The sequence below is a fragment of the Cyphomyrmex costatus genome, unplaced genomic scaffold (genome assembly GCF_001594065.2).
Source record: "Cyphomyrmex costatus isolate MS0001 unplaced genomic scaffold, Ccosl1.0 scaffold100, whole genome shotgun sequence".
Taxonomy (NCBI): domain Eukaryota; kingdom Metazoa; phylum Arthropoda; class Insecta; order Hymenoptera; family Formicidae; genus Cyphomyrmex; species Cyphomyrmex costatus.
In genome coordinates, this window is record NW_017274955.1 from 1,761,256 (window position 1) to 1,785,910 (window position 24,655).

Consider the following 24,655-nt stretch of genomic DNA (forward strand, 5'->3'; position numbering starts at 1 on the left):
GCAACATATACCCGTCGCAAGAAGTGCATCCCGCAAGGCGGGGGCGGCGGACATGCCGGCGTTACATTGCGAACGTGCCGGATCGTCATAACGGGGCTCCGCAACGTACTCTGAATCGGAAATCTGCGTGGAAGCTGTGAGCGGGCGGATAATGACTTTAACACGTATCGCGGACGGTGAGTGTTGATCAGATAACGAGAGGACGCCGCAGAAGAGAACTACAGCACTGAAGGGACCATAATTTCGTATAAGAGAAACCGAAGTAAAAATAGCCACTTCGATGTACCGTTGTAATCAGGAAGATAAATTCTATCTACCTATGCTATAAAAACCCAGAGACCGGTATTTATAGTCGGATCTTATATTTAAGATCGTCTTAAGTACAGTCTTAAATGTCATAAATCAATTAGAGAACCTTTTTTTTTAGCATTTTAAGATATTACTTAATTAAGATGATCTTGAAATAAGAATTGACTGTAAATACCTATCACAGAGTTGTATTAGCATCTCAAGAAGCTGTTACTTAAGACGATCTCAATGTAATAATGGACTAGGCCAATATAGTCCATTCTTATTTCAAGAATGTCTTAATGTGAGTCGATTTTTTCTGATTAGTCTACGACATCTTAAGATTGTACTTAGGACAGTCTTAAATATAAAAAACGACTATGAATACCAGCCTTAAATTATTTTTTAACATTTAAAAATAGAACATAAAAGATAGAAATTAACGCGAATAAATTTTATAAGTATCGTATTCGTATTAGTTATGTTGTTACATTGACGATCTTTAGAATTTAATATTGTTTTATAAATTTATTTATCCAAAAAAATATTCTGTTGCTTAGTAGTTCCATGTTAATGTCAGAGAATTTCCATTTATATACGACCTCAAGAATCTATAAAGTAAAAGAATTTAGTATAAACTGGATTTATAAAATTGCAATTCTCTGTGTGGCATGTACGCGTAGCTATAATACAGTAACATATAAATGGCAAACTTCTTCTAAATAAGTGTGCCGTTAGAACCTTGTATATCTTCTTATTTCAAAAGGTTATTCGAATTATTATAATAGAATTTTCTATAGAAGAATTTATTTTTATAGATGAATATTACAAATATTATAAATACACGCGCCTGATTTATGTATGAGAATTTTTGTTTAGAGGAAGAGCTATAAGAAATTTCTCGCTTATCGGCAAAATATTTTTCTTTTAGATGTTTTCTAATCTCTTATCCTGCTATGTAATTAAAGGGTTTTAATTCGTACTGAATACAAAATATCTTTTAACATGCAATAAATATTTCTTGATTTCATCTAATTATCATGTAATTTAATTACTTCATCAAAAGTAAACAACTTGACTTTTGAATTCCGTGCTAATTCGACTCGCTTGCAATACGTTTCAACATCACAAACGAAACGTGGAACGCGCCGGGAATTCGTTTGTTTTCGAATCCTGAAATAGAAACTGCGGCCTTCTGGGAACGTACGTCTGTAATCTCTCAGAAGATCTATCCGAGACTTGTAGTTATAAATCCCACAAACGAAGATATTGAAAATTTAAAGAAAACGTCACAATTAACGAACTCTTCATTATTTCCATTTTCCTAAATAGGTATTCTTACTTATGTATTTCATTTTCAAAAAGAATTTTGTTGTCTTCTACAAACAAAAGCTATTTAAGTAACTCAATTGAATCTCCATCGTTTGTTTTCTTTGGCTTATGTTTATTTCATTAAATAACTTTCGCGTAACAGCTTGGAATTTTTAAGAATTATAAACACAATGTATGTACACAGTATACGCAATTAAAATGAATATCCGTTACAACAATCTTTTACAACGAAAATAACTTTCTTATTAATAATTATTATCTGTTACTTTATTATTAATTATTATTTATTATTTTACCACAAACTTCATATCTCAACAGAATCAAATATTTTAAATCATCATGTACTTTAATGCTTCTAATTGAAGCTCATGCCAATTAAATGTCAATTGAATACAGGTTGATTCATTAATCAGAAATTCAACATTGTATTAGCTACACTCATAATTAATTACCGTTGCTACGCCTTAAGCAGTCGCGCGCACGTTACCATGCCAAAGAATTATTACACCGTTAATATGCTGACGTCTGACGGTTAAAATGCAAGTCGTGCATTTCGATATCAAAGGTCGCACTTACCAGAATCGGGCCTCCGTCCTTGATAGAAGCTGAGATCGTGGCGCCGAACCACTGCAGCGTCTTATTGTCGATCTGACTCAAACTACCAGCAAGATTTGGATTTCTGACGTGATTATGTCCTGTAATAAACAAATTTTGTTATATATAATATCAATAATTTGCTTTTAAAATTACGTAGGTATTAAATTGTAAAAAGCAATCGCTAACATATCGTAAAAATTTTGATATGAGTAATTCTTTGATGGATTAGTTATTTTTAGAAGAATAATTAGAGGAGTAATGTGAATTTTATAAAACTTATCAGAGATAATTAAATTATTTTGAGAAATAAATAAGTCGTACATTTATTTCAAATACAAAACTCAAAAATACATTAATTTGTTTTGTAGTATCTACTAAGAAAATAATGTGCTTTATGAAGAGTACAAAAGAACAATTATTTTCAGATACAAATTATTCAGTGTAATTAATGAGCGCATCGGTAGTAGGAATTAATATCTAGTTATTTTGTGAGACAGTCACTTAACTGGAAGTAACCTAATATGTCTCTGTGAATAAGATGAAGCAAACACGTTGGAACGGAATGGTATCAAACGGCAAGGACGAGTCTTACTGACGTCTGCACCTGGTAATCTCACTGTAGGGTTAATCCCGGTCGAACTCAACCTTCGTGATATTCATCAAAGGTACCATTTGTGGAAGGTAATTTACTGAAGAATAAACCAGCCACATGCAGGCAGACGAGTACAAAATGATCGATTCGTGAATTGCGTTTCTTTTTCAAGTCCTTTATTATCCTTCATCATCGTCAAAACGGATTATAGTGACGATATATTGATCCTGTACAAAAATCTGATTTATTCGAATAAGAAGAACACACGAATCAGATGAGTCAGATCGTATATCGAAAAAGAAAAATGTTTTGTTAATTATGTGTATATAATAATAAAATTATATAAAAAACAAGATAATCAATAGGCTCATATGAATAAATCCAAAAATAATATAATAAAATACCAAAGTGAGCCGACACAAGTTATTAGTGTGTATTTTTTTATATATAAAATTTATTTAAAAAGAATTTATTCAAAAAACAGAATTTAAATAAAAGACTGATATCAGAAACGATACATATTAAAAAACAAAAACTAGGTCTAAATTTACAACATGATACATTCTCACTTGATCCTTTTATATACAGATTTATTTTCTGAGATGTAATGCTTTTATTCTAAAAATTTATCTCTTATTTATCTAATATTTTTATTTATATATATTGTTATTGTGGTACATGTTTTATTGCTTACTGTTTCTCTTGATTTCATTTCACTATTTATACTGCCAAATAGTTAATATCTTATCTAATAACTTTCTTTTAAATTCCATGTAAGTGAACTAAATTTTGATATCAATTACTTTTATAATAATTGTATTGTATATTAATTTATTTATAATTAATATGTGCCCACACATAGTAAACTGAACAGTATAATGGAACTTGTACAATCTACATTGAAAACTAATTTTGACAATAATGTAAGTTAACTCATCAAAAAAACTTTTCATTAACAAATTATAAAAATATACTCTTTTTGTTCTTTCTTAATTATTTTTGGTAAATCTAACAATTTGATGATTACAAGATTCGAACTTAAATTCGAACACTACCACCACGTTATTAGGTATATTTTGTACGCGCTATTATTATATGTAAACTTTTATATTTAATATTTTCGTGTACTGAAGAGGACCCGAACGAGGATCGAAACGTATACGTTTTGTTATTCTTTTTGAATAAATTTTATATATAAAAAGTACACACTAATAACTTGTGTCGGCTCACATTTTATTATATTGTTTTTAAAATTATATAAATAAGAGAGATATGTTCTTAACCATAATAAACGAAATATATAGAGAAAAAGTGTGTATCTGTGTGTCTGCGCGCGCGCGCACCAAATCTTATCACTTAAACTATTCTTTAAATATTTTCCGTTTGGTACTGATTTATAAATGAACATGGGAAGTTGTAGCTTAATATTTTGGACATTGATTACATGTTTAATTTTTCAGTCAAAACAAATTAGTTTGTTATAAGTCTTTTTGTGATTTCCACTTCAACAACATCACATATGAGATTGACGTTGCAATTATCGTTCGATGATCTCGAGAAAAGAGCTGCGGACAGGTGTCATAGTAAGGAAGTCATAAGAACTCTATTTTTCTTTATCGATTTTACGAATTGAGCGAACCCGTTAGCTAGTATCGATCATTTAATCCTTAAAGAGAAGTTGTCCTTTGCTTCCTATCCCTTGCTAGGTCGTTACGACTAAGAAACAGGCAGATAATGATTCCAATCTGCAATATCAGAATTAATTTAACCTAAGTTATTCCATATTATCTTCATAGCGCAACATATACTTCACAAAACTTCATATTAGTATATCAATTAGAATTCAATACTAAATTTATTTCTTATCGATTGAAATTAATTATAAATTAGACACTTCGCGATAATTTGGTTCATTTCATGATTACGTGCTTTTCATTTCTTATGCTAATTGCGCAATGATCGAACAATCGTGAGTATCAATTCGTGCGACTGAAGTCGTGAAAGATTTCCGACCTTCGGAAATTAGTCCTTGAGCAGCGCACGGCAAGAAACACCGTACCTTGGCACAGGCAGGGCTAGGGCAGAACGGTCTTACGGTTTTCTGTATTAGGCATCGTCAGCTTCTTGCAGCGGGACAGTTCTCAGTATCTCTGGACAGTCCGCTGTGGTACTTTGATACTCGGCAAGGCGTAAGACGAGGGGAGTTTCTCAAGACAACGTATTCACTCGTGTGGCCGTAGAGTGAGTGACCTCGAAGATCTGGACAAGATCTCTTCCTCGTACGCAGACAGAATCAGCGATACGCAATCGAGAGGATTGTTTGGCACTTCAACATGCCGCAGGTGGAGCAACGAGATACATTGCAAATAAGGACCGAAGGCGAGATCTCGTATATATTCCTACCTGAATTACAACGAAATCGGAACGACCTTCTCATGTTGCAATCTTGATTATAACTCTTCTTCTTGTTACCGAATTTAACAAGTGTTTATACTTGCACGAAGAATAAGAGTTAACATGATTCTGTCGAAATAGAACGTATAGTGATTCCAGAGAGTTGAGATAAGAAAATTGAAAGAAAAAAATATAAAAGAAAATAATTACGGTTTCTTTTTAGAAACGTTTCAGTTATGTAATAAAGGAATAACTTTGGTTTCCTTCAGAAAAGAAATCGTGACCAAAATTAGACGTTTTGTATAAATTTCCGATTGTGGCAAGTTCTCTTTGAAATAACAATAATGCTGTCGTCAAAGTTCCATCGGAAAGCCAAGCAGCGGCTATTTTTGAGAGCAACTTCGTTCGCAAGTTTCAGCGGCACATTGTAAATCTGGATACCGGTTAACCCACTATTTTAAACCATGACAGTGTAAACGTCAAAAGAAATACAGACCCGTAAAACGGAGCGTTCTTGGAGAACAAATCGTGATTTTACGTAATCTTTTTCTTTGACCTCAATGTTGAACATCATTATATTTATACAGCGGTAGTTTAGAGCCGTTCATGGCATGTATTGTATAATCTTAAAAATACAACTCATTTAAAGGAAGCAAAACGCTAAAACAGTATTTTATCAATGTCGAGTAACCACTAACACCGTTAAGTATAAACATACATGCGCAAGCGACTCTCTTTCAATTTCAACAACCACGTGATGGTGTGCAAATCAAGGTTTATTCGCGCAAGATCATCAATTATTGCGATTTAAATCGCATATCGTAAATATAGCCTTCCGACAATATCGCGAGTAACAATCGCGAGAGAAAAGTCCAAGTCCAGCGTGACGCGCAATATGCAAAGAGCGAGAAATGATCGAGATGTTTTCGTCGTTGCGCGTGCTCGAGGAAATTGCGCCGAGCGCCGATAATTGGCGACACATTGCTACTGGTTGCGATCCTAATTGGACAAGATCGAGAAAGGATAGGAACATACGATCGGCCTAATTATCGATCAAAGCGAAATGTGTTCACTTTTGTATGCGTAATGGTAGCGCCGGCGGAAAGGAGAGGAGGAAATCGACTAATTGGTCGTACAACTTGAGAGCTTCTTGTGTGCACAGCCGGGCGAAAACGTTTCCTCGTAACCGAGAGGAGAACAGAGAGAAAACAAAGACCAGGAGGAAGAGAGCTCGGTCCCGTTTCTTACTGCGCGCGGATGCGATTCTCGTATACGAACGCAAATTGATGAAATCGAGAATGGGAACAGAAATAAATTTCAAGAAAACAGGCTCCCGGGAGTTTTAGCGTGGGTAGCTCAATTCTCTTAAGTTTTATTAGTTCAGCTGTTCGGTCCCGTCATCGTTTAGATCTGTGACTTTATAACTATATTAATCAACTGTAAACATATCACTCCGCTTGCTTCATTTAATTTACTTATTCCGTACACCTTTTTCTCTCGCAGCTGAATGCGTCGTTTATCATGAAGTTAGAAATTCAGATATTGAATCGAGTATGTTTTGGAATAATCTTGGGTTATATCGAATATTCGATATATTAGAAAAGACTTCAGATACGAAGAAATAATCACTTCTAAGAAATCATCTGAGGCCTCAATAGAACACGGTAGGTACGTTGCGAGCAGGATTTTTTTTTTACGGAATGTAGCCACGAGTCATCACGGCTCAACTATCCGCGCATTTTATCTTCTCGATCATGCGCGAACGCACTAAAAAGGAAGAATCGTATTACAGTGCGTTTCGATCGCTCCTTTTATGCCGATTGATCCCGTTCGCGCTCCATTTGCTGGATAATACAACGTGAAATCAGGCGCTTGCCGCGCCCGATCGCGTGATTTCCTGCCGATCATGCTCGCGCCCAGCAATCTCGCTTTTCTTTTCGCGGACGCATACAGCCGCAAGCTTCGCGTTACAACATTGAGAGAGCGCGAATCAGGATCGCGCCGTATCGCGCCGCCGATCACCGCCGCGCGCGTCGAGATTACGGCATTACGAGGTGTGTAAACCGCATCTAATTCACGCCGCGAGTTTATCCCGCTAATTTACATTAGCGCGTTCGATTCGCGCGCGTGTTTACGAGCGGCGCGAAAGATTACATCGAGCGCGCGAGCATGGAGTGAATAATATTTTTAACCCCCCTCGCCCTCTCCCTCCCGACCGGCTTACCGGAGAACTTTATGAGCGAGCGATGTGCTCTAAACGCAGCCGCTTTAATTGGTTCGCGCGCACGTTACCGCCCTGCTAGAAACTTCGCTACGCAACGTTTCTCCGCGGATTTATGAACCCGAGCGCGCGGCCAAAGTTCTCTCTGTTAGAGAGCGCGAATTTACGATGGTAATCGGATTCGTTAAGGATATTTTCCAAGCAGCGTTTAAATAGCTTTACATTAAGCTCGAGCTTAACTTAATCAGGTCACTTAGAGTCCTGTTAAGATGTCTGTGTTGTAAAAATCAAGATGTATCCGCGAGAGAAAAAATGATTGCAATTACCACAATTTAACTGTAAAATGACTATATAATTTATCATATAATCATTTTCGCTAATCATATACTATTTTTGGTAGAACTATAAGTATAATTATTATCAATAACATTGTAACAGTATTTATAACAGTAATAACTATAAAAATAGAGCTTTTCACTATGATTCTTTTATTATATAGATAATTATAGTAATAAATATCAAACTTTTTCTCTCAATATAGGTATAAATCAGATCTCAGGCCAATCCAAAATTTACCGAGTTCAACGCTTCTCTCTTTCTATCGTCTCGTTGAGCGAGACAGCAGAAAACAAAAAAGACGTTATCAACAGCAAGTCACTGGGCAGAGGTCTAATTCGTCTATTCCTTTCATTTTTTTCCATTTCGCTCAACGAGACGATATATAAAGGGAAAGGTTTAGTTCGCGAGCTAAGTTTTGGACGAGCCTGATGTAGATTACAGACTAACAACAGTAAATCCAATTTACGATCATCTGTAACACCTTAAGTTTTGATAAATTTAAAGTAAAACGATATTTTTCGTCCTAAAGCGATATCTTCTATAATAATTCATTTAATTACAACAACGATGTTTTTCAATTTGATTATCAGTTGTCGAAGATAAAGTTAAACACAATTTTCTAATAAATCAAAACGATTTATGTATCAAACACTTAGAACTGTCCTTATACGTATAATATATAATTGCTGCGTAAATTCTAAGCATGATAAATCATATACGTGGTCAGTGCACAACATCACGTGCGGCAATTGCCAAGCATCGAAATATGGTAGGGTCAACGACAGGGTGGGTGTATTGGCACTAAGAATAGCACGCACTGTAACCAGTTCGCCGGTTACTCGAGATTACGAAGCTTCGTTGGCGCACTAACGTCGGAGGGAAGGTAAAATGTGGGTCAACTGTCTTGCGAGACAGTCCGACGAAATTTAAGGCGGGAACCTCTTGTTTGTATTTTTCAACGCTCTAAATAAAACTAAAATATCATTATTTTAATAAAAATATTGAATTAGACTTAAAAATACAATAGAATATCTTTATATTTCAAACTCATGTTGATGGGATTATTTAAATAAAGATTCAAATAAGGATTAGTTATCACTTATGTGTTTTTGCAACAGATACAAATAAAATCCTTTTTATATTAACTTAAGCCTCAGTTAAGTTTTGTAAATAGGTCAATAGTAGTTGACTCATTGCAATAAGATATAATTAAGTCTACTTCTATCTCTCTACATGTCGAACAAAGTCTAGTCAGTTAATACTATGGTAAACCGTTAATTATATAACATGCAGTTAACAACAGAATAGCAACACTTTCCGCAATTTATAGTATCTATCCAGCATATTGTTTCGTGTAACTATTCGAGTGTCTTCGTGAGCAAATTCCGAAACCGGTCTTGTCGCGCCGATTCTCGATCGTGAATCGATCAAACGTTCCAGACCGACGATCGTTCATACTGATCTATTTTTATTCTTCGAGGAATGTCATCAGCGATGTCTTCAGCTGCAGGCAACACCAAAAAGTCCGTGGTTTCGAATTCACGACGCTCAATTACTTACTCAATGGATCGCCAATTATGTCACACACGATCGAGCATGCGGAATCTCTCGAGGCCATTACATTACTCCGCGAATGTATTAATGTTTCAACGCCGGCGCTGTTGACGTGGCGATCTAAATTAGTCCCAGATTAATGTGGACAGAGTGAAAAAGCTCGTGCTCCTAAATTTACTTCCATCTACTCGGTCTTGTCTCGACCGATATTTACATATATGATTGCATGTTAACTCTGTACTATTCAATCAAAGGGATCACCTGCCAATCACTGATAAAAGCGTGCCATACGCATGTCATTCGCGAATTAGTACCGCTTTAGCACTTAATGACTTAGACGTGTAGTATCCTTGAGTATGGAAAGTTCAAAATAGTAAGCGTGATCTTTCCTTTTCCATTTAAAAAAATGTTATTCGCAATCGCATAAATATTATATTATAATACTTATACAAAATTTATTCAACGCTTTCATCAAGCGCAAGAGTTAACGATGTATTCTATTATTATATATATAATTAAATTTTATATCCTTCGATAAGAGGTTTTAATGATCATCGAGAATTAGGCCTCTACGAACTATAATCAGCTGAAGCGCCATTAACGCGTCGTCTGTCAAAATTAAGATAACGAATGTCTATGATCTCGTTACCTTTATCGTCAAAATGGATTATATTGCATCTATCATCAGCTGCGATATCGCATTTATAGACTGCGCCTCCTCGGTAGACGCCAACTTGTGCAGTTTCAGCCTCTGGTGCGCCCACGATTGCCCTGTAAGAAAAATAAGTAACACGTTATCAGCGATAATCGAATACCAACAAAAAAGCATCGCGTTTATGTAGCATCAATTTAAACTCCAATATATAGGCTTGTTCGTTTTGAGGCCACAATTTGCAATTGCGAATTGTCTTGTAAAAGCAATCGCGTTCAAGATTGATTTCATCGATATTATCACTTGTATCGATTTAAACAGTTCTCGATAACGGATGCACGTGCAGTGCGTCCGAGATTTGAGGTCAGTGGTCGTGGGTTATTTTGAGCAATGGCGTAAGATCTAGCAGCAAGGTCCGACTAATGGATAAACGATGAATCGTGTTTGATGAGCAGCTTTTGCTGTCAGAATCTCAGGTACAGCTGCCAGAGTCTATTGAGATGTCAAGAACTGCCAATTATGCGTTCTGAACTAGGCAATACTATACTTGAGAAGAGCCATCAAAACGCGCGCATGATGATCGTATACCATTTTGCTTCACGATAATTTTCTTTCTTCTCTTATAGAGAAAGCACTACACTCTGACTTATTCCTGACCCCGCAATCTCATATCACTATAATAGGCTTCCCTTCGATGCTTCGCTCGTTATATCGATCCTTTTTAAATTTTCTCTCCCTTATCTCCCTTACTCTCTCTCTCTTTTTTCATTATCTTTCCATTACCTATATCAACTTATTATTCGCTCGCAAGAATGAAAATTAATTTCTTTTGTCATGTAACCTTTTCATCACAAGATATGTTATCTAATTAATTGGAATGACCGCCGTTGTTTCAAACGAATCTTAATGCATTTTCAAGCGGCGATAAAATATCAATAAGAAATTAATCGTGAATGGTATAGCTATAAAATGGCAGGCACTGTAATTCTAAGTCGTTTCTGGGGGGAAAGCATTGCGATGCGACGTGTCGTAATTACTCGAAAAGATCTCCTTTGTGCGAAAATGGCTTTATTAACACAACTTTTATTACGCGTAATTAATCTTAACGGCAACGCCCTGGACGTCAAATAATGCGATTAAGTGCGGGCCAACGCGAGAAAAAAAACTGCGGTGAAATAACGACGAAGGCCCCCCCCTCGTCCCCCCGACACCTTCAATTATGTTAACGATCGCCGCTTTGCGTGCCAAATTGGCCATTACCGTTATTGAACGGAAGACGCCTTTTTACGCGAGCGCCTCTCCCTGTGGATTCGGTGGTATCCACGATGTTAGAATAATTATTCCAAAGTCTAATTTATTATCCGTATGATAATTTATTGTCCGATGTGCCATGTCGGTTCGAGGGTCAGTCCGGCGTAACGCGGTCCGGAGAGACGAGAATTAAGCCTATTCTTCAATGTACTCTTTGTTTCCTGTTTCTTGCTTTTACCTCTTGCTCTTTTCTCTCCTTACGTCCGTTTTATTGATAATTATTATTTCTTGCGTATTTCTCGTTTCTTCCGAAGTCCGTTGACGTCTATCTCAGGCGATATAGAAAGCGAAAAAACGGGATAGGAAGCAAAAGACAACAAAAAATAGCAAACAGCAAGAATAGAAAACATATATAATGTACATTGTAGAACAGCCTTAAAAGAGCACGATGTGACCGCGCGGTCATTATCAGCGCACCCAGACAATATGAAAATGGGATGACGTAAGAGAATCGATCATGTAATTATCTCTGGAAGGTGTGTCGACCACGAAGCCCGAAAAGCGTATTTCGGTATTACCCTAACCTATCGATTAGGTAATTAATTTCCGACTAGCGTTGGAAAATATCCAACTTACGCATAGGATGAAGTGTATCTGTCATATGGTTTATTCTGGTTAATGTTTTCCTCTATCGAGCGATAATTCTTCGTTTTTGCGAATTCGATTTTTGTTGTTTTCTAAAGATTGAGTACAAAGCGCGTATTTAAAGAAAAAAAAAAAAAGAACTTGAAGATCCAAGAGAAACTGCTTCGAATGGAATGAATGAGTAAATATATCGAAGATTAGTTTTCAGAAAGTTAAAAACCTTTTCACACGTCATTTCCTAACAAATAGTACGAGTGCGAAAAGCTTTTCCAGATATTGCTATGTTTACTTTATGACAATAATGTGACAAATGATGTGGCTTTTATCATCTAGTATCATCTAGTATCGTTAGCTGATTCCGGAACATTAGCTTGACAAGGAAAGGGGGGTAAAAGCTTTCTTTCCTGCAAACGGAAATTATCTCGTCGATATATACCTACCACGATATGGCGAGATCACAATGACATATTGTACTTTGTGTTACCTTTCTAAAATATCAGTAACATTATATTGTAAGTAAATAGAAAAAAATTTATTTACTTTAACTTTCATGCTAAGAAAGGATTTGGTTTATAAAAATCTCTTAACCCATCCATATCATTTATCTACAATTAGCGTCTAAACAAAATTTTGCAGACTAAATATTGCTGTTTTCTAAATAGCCTATTTCTAAGTCTATATTCATTTATATTACATTTATTTTTTTGTATTGCGTATTATAAAAAATATATAAATAATTGCACTTATTAAATTATACGTGAGTAATTAATCAAATTTAATTCAAGAACGATTGCATTAGTAGAATGGCGTGTGGTATATTCTTTAAATCATAGAACGATGACGAGGCTATCATCTTCAAAAGAGTCGAATGAATAATTATCTACTCGCACAATTTAACTCTGATCTACTGACCCAGTTTTGGGTAACGCTGCTAATTTAAAGCCTATTAACATCGAGACGCGCTCAATAAACGATAACCGATAACTTCGGCCATTGTTCTTCGTCTAATCACTCTAATCTACGTCGGGAAATTCAATCGTCAATGATTACACCATCCCATATCGCGTGCAATTAGTGTTATTAAGGCTCGACCTATGGCCGCACTTGAATAGGCTTTGATGATCAATCATAATTTAAACGACGTTTAAGCTCACAACTTAACGTTCGCATAATAAGATCTTCCAAGTTACTCGGATGTTACATACGGTAATTATTCAAGCGTATTATTATTTACTATCGGAAATCTCGATGCGAGACAGATTCCGTATCGTAGGTCTCCATCTCACGAAACCACATGGAAATATTATTGCCTATGGAACAACCTTGGCATACATCGGCTTCTGGGTTGCATGATTGGTGCAGTGTGCGTAGGTAAGCGCCACACATACTCACACGTGGAAAGAGAGGAGCCGATTATGCCGCTTATGTAAGCGATTCATAAGCGTATACTTGACGTGCCGTCGAAGTCGCATGCCACAATATCGATAACGGTAAGCTAGCGGAATTTATAAACGGCTATATAATTTTTAGATTGACAGATTCACTTAAGAATCGAAGATAAAAGGCAGTTCCTACTTCCTACCATAATTATCGTAACACGTGCGTCATCATAATTAACAAACAAAATAATCGAAATGAATTCTCCTTCGCGAGGCGTAGCCGAGATAATACAAACGTTAAATTGAATGAGTTTGCGGTCAAGTAAGATTGAAGTAATAATTAGAGGCGATAAATAATGACCGTGCGCGAAGAAATGAAATGACCACAAAACTCGTTTCTATAATACATTGTGCAAGAACAAAAAGAATATACCGTAATTACTATATAGAAGAAGAACACCGCAGATTGTCTGGCGCAGACAATTTTTTTTAGACATTATAAAGACATACCAAGTGCAGGTGCTTAAAACGTCACTAAAAGATAATTAACTCTATCTATTCATTTGCCATTCAATCTTAATGCGATTATCAATTTCTATATATTCATCAAGCTGAATTATTATTGTAAAACTTTTGACATAATCAGTTAGTAATAATTTAAACAAAGTTTATACTTACATTTACAGTGATATTCTCTTTCTCAGATTAACATAATGCATTATCATTATTGTAATGTCATTATCACAAAATTCAGAGAGTGAAACTCGGTACGCGTTCATACATGATGACTTTGACATGCGATGGATGGAGACTCGCGCTACTTCAACGACGGACAACGTGGGCTGAACCTAACGAGATTTCAAGCTCTCGCCTACACTCTACTTTTTTGCATTCGTGAGGAACTACGGCCACCAATATGTGACGCATGCATGTGAACGGGAATGCAAGGGCGAACCGGTCCCGCAGGATACGTACGTATAATATCGCTGGCTGGTGTCGCCGGGGATTCTCGTGAGCGCGATTCGGAAGTATCGGTGAAGCATGTATGTGGGCTTCGAGTTAAGCAAATCATGCGAATAGGTGCGATCAGGTGGGCGTTCGAGATGGCCTGTCGCTCGAATCAGGTTACACGAACAACCTGACTATCGAAGAGAAAGTCCCAGAATCCATTGGCTCTTAATGTCATTTTGATGTCATAGTCTTTTATCTAGCAGTCTTTTTCGTGCACGGAAATACACATATGCTAATATATGTATGGTTCTCTCCATGGATTTGATGCAATCTATTTTAAGCTTCTCAGGAACTACTTAATTTTCTTTTTGAGAGATATTTCTTCGACAAGAAACTACATTAACGATAAAAAAAAATAGAGCGAAATAAATCTAATAATATAAAACGGTTATACTTTAATATACTTATAGTTTTTTTTCTATGGGCTTGATACGAACTATTTAAAGCTTTTCAGGAACTATTTCATTTTGGCTTGATATTTTTTTGGCAAGAAACTGTTATTAATCAAAGAAAAAAAATAGAATGAAATAATGCATTTATGATGATTAAATTTTAATAATTCCCTCTATAGACTTAAACTGCAAATTATTTTGAGCTTATTAGGAACTAAGTACTTTGTTTTCTTCTTGAGGGATGTTTCTTTGACAAGTAAATGTTATTAATCGAAGAAAACGAAATAAATCTATAACGACATATACTTACGATGATTACGTAAATTTGATAATCATCATTTATCAAAATCTATATTATTATAGTAAATCTATATCATATTATATTATCTTTATTATTATAGTAAAGTCTAATATGGTGAGACCATAGCTTTTACGATCAATCCATGCGCAAGATCACCAACGTCGAAAATAGTCTCGCAACTGCGACCGACTCGTTATGCACCTGCGGTCTTTCAGTGTTTATCGTCACGCAAATATTTTTTAGCAGCAGGAATTCGACGAGTTGGCGATTTTCAAGGCCTCGGTCGTAAAACGGCGAACGTCTATTCAAGTATACACATATACGAGCGAGCTATTCAATAAAATCGATCGTGCGAGAGTACGAAACGCTGTCTTCGGCGCAGCTTTAGTTTCCTGAATGATCGACGCGATGACAACAACTCTATAGAAATATTCTGCGCATTTCGTCGTTAATTCTTTTTTTATGCAGAGCCTGTTAGGTTTTGGTTGACGATCACTGATTGTGTCAAGTGCACCGATCGCGTAAACAGATCAAATAAAAATCGCGTCGTGAGGTAACTCGATACCTCTCCGTATCGTGCTCAATGTTTTCCGAGACGCAGCACGTGCTATATACGTAGCATCGGCTACTTTGCATAAGCTTCCTGGCGAACGTTTGAAATCTGCATAGGCCGCGCACGGCGGCTCCTTTAAGCGCTCGTCCATTCGCACATGAATTAGAGAGTGACTTCGGTCGTCGTTGTTGTCAGGTGTAACTCGAACCTCGCGGCGCTCCTTGCATCTTGCATGTCCGCACAATCGGCAAGCGTCGCGTGTTGCATTGACTTATATTACAACAGCCAGGACACGCGTGTACGTGCGCATTCGTATAATCCCATATTTGGCAAAATCGGGACGGCTCCATCCCGACGTGGCGCGCCGTACTTGGCGAATTGCTCAATGCCGCCGTCCCTTCCACGTGAGATCTCGCGCTTTGATCTCCGTAGAGTATCTTTCTCTCTTTCCCCCCCCCCCCCCCCTCCCTTCTCTGGCTTTGTGTTCTTCACGAGGACGCATGCACGCTCGCCGTGCGTGCAATGTGTGACGAGCATCGTATGCACGTTTCTTTCCATAAGGGCGTCGTGCGTGAAATCGCGCTAAAAGTTACCGGTACACCACCGGAGATCGGTATCGTCATGCCGCTCTGTTCATAACGTTATTGTTCGCCAGAGACAGTTATCTTTTCCGAAAGGTCGGATGTCTGTGTACGTCTCGCGTGAATCTCTTTAACCCTTTTACCCGCATGAATTTCTTTTCACGCGCAAAAATATTTTTCTACGCACCGCGATGACAGATGAATTATTTATAGGAATGCGTACAGAGAGAGACACACGAGTGATAAATAATGAATTATTTATAGTTTGTAGATAAGCCAGCGTAAAATTGACAGAAATTTTAGAAAGATTGACTTAATTTATTGTTGCATAAATAACAAAAATAATTAAATTAATGGTAAACTAACTGATTTATGTAACAATCCCTTGTTCTTTTAATAGTTATAAAACTGTTCTGTCAATACTGATTTGAATGAAACAACATTCTTTCATGTAGCCACGTGCTATTACATATAGTATATTACGTCGTACCGAACGTGAGTTTGACTGGCTTTAACTTCCGTTACAACTATTACAACCAAATGGAGACTCGTGTACAGGCATAAAGAATGACGATTGTAATGCAACCTCGGGTTTCGAGCCGGAAATCACGCAACACTTAAGATCCCTTGCCCTCTTCACAAAAGAAAGCATCTTAAATATCACTCTTGAAAATATACACACAACTCGTCTCTGTAAAAAATGCAGATTATTATTATTATTAAAATCATTAACGTTTTCTCCTCAGTATTAATTTCTCTCCTACATACACACACATATTAAAATTTTATTATATTCTATTCGCGCGCGTATAAAAATTTACATAACTCATTAATTGCTATATTACATATTTTCTTAAAAGCCGCGAATAGAACTGATGAGAAGATTATAGGAAAGAATCAAATGCCGACATTAAATACATAATGTCTTTCCCATACCTATAAGCGAATCAAATCACTAACAAGTGCCAAGCAAGTCGTATGAGAAACGGAAACGAAGAGTTACTGAAATAAACTGCTGCCATGAACAGAATAATAATTTTAAATTTCTGCAGTATTATATATATTATACATACACATTTGATATGTATATATATACACAGTATTATATATATAGTAAGATTGATAAAAACGTGACTTGACAGTAATAAAAAACATATATGTTCGAAAAAAATCTGTTATCATATTAATTGGAAATAATAATTTATAAAACACTAAACCAATCATATACAATTAAGAAATCACGCAATTAAAGAAGATTATAAAAAATTTATCGTTTCAATTTTTATTTAATTATACATATATATATATATTTTTGTAATTCCTTCTGTTTTTGTTCTTCCTTTGATTTTACTTCAGCATCGAAAATCTATGACTTTTGAATTAAAGTCGATTAAAGCACAGGGTTCAGCGAACTCGCGCGCGGTTTAGCTTCTCCAACAAACGTATATGTTAATGAGCCAACGTGCTAGGAAATTTAAACCAGGCGGAATACGCCTTTCGTACGATATGCACATGCAGCGTGCCATGTTATTGCTGAGGACAATAAAAATCGGCATAGCTCTCGCGGTATCCGATCAGCGTGAAATTTCACTCCGCTCTGCGCAATACGCATCCCTACATTGCGGGTATTCGTTAGTTACATGTATGTTTAATTAAGCTCTTCTGATGAATATTTTTAGATTTCTATCTTCTGCTTATTATAATTTTCCACTTCATTAAACGAGTTTACTAAGCTACAAACCTCCGTAATATCTTATTGAATTCTCGAAATAACATTCATAAGTTTCCCATTGATTAAATATTGCATAACATTTATTGCTGCAGTATCATAACTTAGGAACAAGATATTTCGTATAACGTTGATTTTTTTTATCAAAAGAGATATAGCTAGAATTTGAAAAAAATTTAATAAAAATTTTGGAAGAAAATTGATAATCACGAGATACATCGTGTTAAAAAAAAAAAATCTTGATTACAAATTTATTTCTTTGAGAAAAATTCTTCGAATCTCGATTGCGTAAAGGTCTTTAAAGACGTCGTACGTAACGTGCGTCGAGGATACGCACGATCAGTCGATGACGTAACACGAACGGAGGCGTATATATCGATGTCGAGCCGGCGCTACTTTATAAGGAGCACCTCCTCACTAACACCATTCGGCCCTCGCTGTGGGTAAACCTGTAATCATCATTCAAAGCGAAATCGCGCGTGTGCGTGAGCCGCGTAATGGTACCGCAATTCCGCGGTAATGTAATCTACGATCACGGCCAATCGTGACGGTTTCACTCTCCGGTTCTCGGCGTCGCGAATTTGTCACTTCAGACTCACGATAAACATCATGTTTTATCTCGTCTACGTGCCTTCCTTTAAAGGAAAAAAATTTGCTTGCCACGTATTTTATTCGTATATAAACATCTGTAAGACATTCTTTTAAGACACGCTTGTTTACGATGCAAAATTGTCTATATAAAATGTACGTACAATAAAAAATTATAAGACCTATTACGTCTGTGTAATCTCGAATAGAAATATAATTATTAATTTTTTTTGTTATTTCAACTCATTTGGCAAACACATTTCTCTTTTAAAATTAAAAAAAAAATCATTAAAGTTAAACACGCCATATCTCTCTCTCTCTCTCTCTCTCTCTCTCTCTCTCTCTTACCGCATAGAACAGAAAAGTGTATGTTTTTTCTCACGATAACAGTCAGATCAATCTTGATTGCGAACCATTATCGCGCAGAGTAAATGTCCGTAATTTATATTTATCACATTACTTAAAGCAACTCTTGTATCAAGTGCTCAATAAATTATAAATATAATTCGTCCATTTATTGCTTAATCCTTATAATACTATAATCATATGGTTACGTACATATTATGAATCATAAAATAAAATATTATTGTAATCTAAGAAACGAATATACATTCATATATATTTTCATATTTATGAATATACATATGTTAATTTTTTATATGAAAAAAATATATCTGTAAATATATTAGTTCCTACACGAAAATGTATTAATTCTTTATAATCTCATTAGATAACTGTAAAAACTTTTTTTGAAATGTTTGAGATGAGTTTTATCACATAAAAGTAAGAAAAAAACAAGATTTTTTATTATATAGAAAAACTTTACAATACAAATTACATAGATACAATAAAAATAATACGTAACAAAGACCTCGAATATTTTCGAAATGTCAGAATGTTTTTATGAATCGCTGAATTTTTTGTTTTCTTTAGGTAACAAAAGCAACGGTGGCTGCAAACCGACCGTGCAAATGGTAAACCTTGTGAAATACAAGAAAGGTTCCTTACATTAGTCACACTTGAGCATGTACAAAATGCCAATTCATGTCTTGCATTCTCATTATCGAGCAGTTGTGCTCACTCATTTTTTATTCCCAATGTTATCAAGATTCGTGTTCCAAATTCCGCCGTGCAATATTTATGAATCACATTCCAGAGTCTTAAATAATACGCAAAATATCAGAAAATTAAAAGACAAATCAGATAACTGTGTCAGACATATTTTGTGATGCACAGATCAATTATAAAACGACTGAGGAGCGAATTAAGATCAAGCTTTAATCTTATTAATTAACACATAGTTATTCATCGCTTCATCTCAAGTCACGATACAATGACCTACTTCTAACCGAAGCGACACTATTGTTAACGCAATTGGTTATGTAACTACACTATGTTACTGAGATTGCCAGATCGTTTATCTCGTTTGTCAAATGCTAAGTCGACAGAATATACAAATTGCAAGTAAATTAATCTTTCATAAAGAATAATTAGTCAAAAATTATAACATTTACGCAATCAGTATCAAATATCGATAAATTACTTGATAAATTATTATTAATGTTTATAATATTGATTGTTTTTAATTAAATAAATAAAATAATCAAAGAATAAACTTCTAGCAGCATCAAGAAAAAAAAGTATCAAAAATTTTACAACCTCAATTGAAAAATTTTAGAAAAATACTATCTACTTAAACTATAGGTATAGTACTTTTCAAGTGAAAATTAAGCTCCACAAGACAAGAAAGTTGTTAAAGAAACTAAAAATCTTTCTTTCAAATGAGACTATCTCAACTACGTATAATAATTCTAAATAACAAAAATTCCTGTATAAACTTCAAATATAAACTTGGAGAAAAAAGGGCACTATGAGTCACGCGTAGATAACTTTACGCAAATGCTAAAATATGACAAACAAAACTTTTTTATTTTTATTTTTACTTATGTTATTGTCTCTGAAGAAGACTCATAAATGAACCAAAACATGTAAGCATGGCACAACTATTGTACTATCAACTATTGAACTGTTTTTCCGTCGACTAAACCGCAACGAATTTCCTTTACGAACTTTAGTGGAAGAGGAAACATATGTCAAATGCAGTTACAAGGAACAATGCAGTTTCGGCTGTTTCGAGGGAGTGACATGTTGATGCACCATATGGCGAGCAGAACTGACCGCGCGTGTAGTGTAATGCGTATCTGCATTTATGCTGACGAGAAAGAAACTCTCGATAGTTATGTATGTATAAAATTTTTGGAAACAACATATTTTTCGTTTTCGGAAATATTATAAACATCTATTGTTTTATACTATATACTGTCGCTCGGAAAAATGGCGCTCTAGCTAATTGCAAGATGTAATCAACAAAATTTAATCGTCAGTTGTATATTTAATATATTTTTAATAAACTCCATAATCGAATTTCGCAACCTGATTTCGCCTTCAGCTCTGAAAGATTGAGAATAAATTTTAATTGGCTGCTGTAACCAATTAAAAATGCTGCCATATTTTACCATTTATTTATTTTGCCATTTATTAATTTGCTACAGCAGTCAATCTTTTCTTTCAGTGAACTACCGTAACATATGTTAATAAATGAATTCTTCGATACATGAGACGAAGATCAAAGTGATTTACTTATAGAATTAAAGTGTCGTTCCCCCTGTTTGTGTACGATAACTTTATCTCTTTCGGATAATGAGAAATTTGACGTTTACGGTGATTTGAAGACTACCTCGAAGACTGCGTTATATCTTGAGCGAGAAAGATTGCATACTACTCATTTCGTATAATCACATATCCATTACGTTAATCGTGAATTATTATACGTGACACATTCGCAAGTGTAGTCATTTTTGCAATTTGCGACTGAATCATGAATCACTCTCTCTTAGCGTAACATAACACCAACATACCGTAGCCGACCAGCCAGTTCGAATTATCTACCACCAACGACCAGATATCGCCTTACGAAAGACACCCCATACTGTCCGTGGAACTATATTCAAGTCGAGGGGTTACGAATTTAATGCGTTGATACGGTGAGATGATCCTCGCGTGCCATCGCGATATAACCGTTCGTATCCCGTACGCATGTATGCGTGTTGCGCGCGTGTAGACAGGTAAAGGTAACAGGCCCCGAGGCTGCCGGCTCTCGTCTGCATAATGACATGGTCTGAGCTTTGGGCACGTGCCTCACGCGATCATCATTACCTTCTGCTTCTTTTCCTCTCCTCGGCCTCTTTCTCTCTCTTCCCATCGTGTTCTTCGGTCCGCACGTTTTTCCGCCCGTCCCAATTTTTGGAGGCAAAAAAGAATTCAACGACCTCGCGGCATCGAGTGAATCCTCGCCTTTCAATGTAATATCGCAGTGGGAAGGAATGAGACGGTCGCAAGCAACAATAGTTGTGGAGAGTATAAAAGATCTCATGAAAATCATTTCCCAAATAATTTTGTTTACTTTCCTAATGAAATTAAAACAAGTGATAAAGAAAATGTTGAGACATAAAATTTATACTTTCAAATTCTTCTGTCCAGTCATGGAATATTGAAGAATGGTCATTTTCATCTATCGTCAATTTGTATCTATGTTTGACGTAATGACGTTTATTGTAAATTATTAATAATCAGTTCCAAGGTGTGGTAGGTAGGTAGGTATGCGTTTGCGTCGGGTAAAATAAGATAAACCGTGAATAAGAAAAGACGATGACAGTAAAAGTTAAAATACGCAAGTTGTTACCTATCTATTTACATATATACAAATGTATATATAAATTTTTTGCGATAAAAATATGAGATGTGCAATATGCGAAAAATTTACCATCGACAAAACATTATGTAATTAAAAGTGATATATATAATAAATACAATAGTATGTTAAGTTAGCACCCCAACTATAGTACTCAGAAGTTCTGATTAGAGTTCCCACTTCCTTTTGACGAGACGAAGAGTTCCCTATAGTTAATAACAAGAGTTCCGCTCAATAAACATTTTTTTTACACTTTTAAAAATGAGGTGTTAACTTTTTATCGAATTTCGAGGTGGAATAGTTCTGAGCAGCTTAATAGCTTCAATTTGCGATTGCTTAGAGTTCCTGATATGTAAAAAAATTTTCCAATATTAAAAAAAAAATTACAAATTTTTGAAAAATTAATTTTTAGATACAATAGTTCTGATGATAATTCCTGCTTCTTTTTGACGATACGAAGAGTTCTCTATGATTTTTAATGATATATGCACTTAATAATCATTTTTTAATAATTTTTTTAAAATGGGGTGCTAACTTTTTAACGAAATTCAAGGTCGCATAGTTCTGATCAGCTTAACAGGACTATTTTGTGAATACCTAGAGTTCTTGATACATAAAAAACATTTTTGAAGAATAATAAAATTTTTTTAAAATAGTAAAAATCTTTGAAAAATTTTTTGAGAGTACCGAGTAGTTCTGATCGGAGTTCTGGACAGTTCTCGGCGAGTTCTGTCGAAAAGTATCAGGGCTCAAAGCGATTGGACCAACGGTTTCCGAGATATACTCACTCTAAGAATTGTTGATCTTCCGACAAATGTCGCTGTATCTTGCAAACCGTTGGTCCAATCGCTTCTTCACCTTACAGTTTTCGATAGAACTCGTCGAGTACTATAAGAAACGCTACTCAGAACTACTCGGTACTCTCAAAAAAATTTTCAAAGATTTCCACTATTTTTTTAAAACTTTATTATATTTCAAAAATGTTTTTTATGTATCAAGAACTCTAGGTATTCACAAAATAGTCCTGTTAAGCTGATCAGAACTATGCGACCTTGAATTTCGTTAAAAAGTTAGCACCCCATTTTAAAAAAATTATTAAAAAATGATTATTAAGTGCATATATCATTAAAAATCATAAAGAACTCTTCGTATCGTCAAAAAGAAGCAGGAATTATCATCAGAACTATTGTATCTAAAAATTAATTTTTCAAAAATTTGTAATTTTTTTTTAATATTGGAAAATTTTTTTACATATCAGGAACTCTAGGCAATCGCAAATTGAAGCTATTAAGCCGCTCAGAACTATTGCACCTCGAAATTTGATAAAAAGTTAGCACCCCATTTTTAAAAAATGTAAAAAAAATGTTTATTGAGCGGAACTCTTGTTATTAACTATAGGGAACTCTTCGTCTCGTTAAAAGGAAGTGGGAAATCTAATCAGAACTCCTGAGTACTATTGTTGGGGTGCTAACTTAACATACCCAATATTATATGTATACGCGCGTTATATGATTGCCCTCCTGATATTACTTCTTCGGGGATCTATAGCGTGCTGAAAAAAAATTTGATAACTACTAAATATTGAGTAAAATAGTTTCGATCATCAAATATTCAGTTCACATAAAATTATATTTTTCTAAACATTTCGAAAATATTACCAAACATAATAATATAAAACTGTCTGGTAATAATTTAAAACATGAAATTAAAATACGCAATAAAATAATTATTAAATATTAAGAAAATAATATTTTTTATTATGTTAAGCGAACATTTAATTAAAATTATTTTATTTAACATTTAGTAGTTATTTTCAGACTCTTTTCAGTGCAAAAGACCGATAACGTCTTATGGAATACGTAGCGCTCAGGCTGTTTTTTATGCACTTTCGCCATTCTGCGTTTTTACGATAACGAAGATTCCGCGCGTTCCATAATTCATCCAGGAGATAGTGATACCCACGATCGCTTTGTAAGCCGCCGCGGCGCGCCGCCTTAAAATCTCCATTTACGAGAATCAACGACCAAAGATGCTCGCACAATCACGTGCATCCACAGTACTTCGTTATGCCACAAACAGCAAACTTTCGCGACAATCAGTTACAGCTATAAATGTACAATCGTGCGTTTAGATAAGATATAAACACGAATTAATTAATCGAGAGAAATGTGGAAAAAACATGGCGATGATCATGTGACGCTCAGTTCGATCAGTCTTTACTTTTATTTCTCCCAGCCGGAAGTGACGAGGAAATTGAATCCTCATTTCCTCTTCTGTCTCGACACGCGTCGTAAGCACCGCACTTTTTATGCGGACGAACGTAACGCCATGCGCGAACAACGCACGTTGAATGAACCGACCTGTGACGCATACGAGGGATTGGAAGTCAACATTGAGAAAGAAAAACGTTGATTGCTGTTATTGTAAAATTGTAGAAAATATAAGCTTATACGTAATAAAATAAAAGATAATATTCATGTATTATATCGCTGCATTGATAAAAGT

At 35.3% G+C, this 24,655-nt stretch overlaps 1 protein-coding gene across 1 annotated transcript in view; it reads right to left on the minus strand.

Moving 5' to 3' along the window:
• Positions 1-24,655, minus strand: part of if (integrin subunit alpha inflated) — an 83,455-nt gene that overhangs the window by 51,235 nt on the left and 7,565 nt on the right. Inside the window, exons 2-3 of the mRNA XM_018537596.1 lie at positions 9,967-10,088; positions 2,197-2,315 (exon numbers count right to left, since the gene is read on the minus strand). Of these exons, the coding sequence (XP_018393098.1) occupies positions 2,197-2,315; positions 9,967-10,088 (241 nt within the window). The remainder of the gene's footprint in view (positions 1-2,196; positions 2,316-9,966; positions 10,089-24,655) is intronic.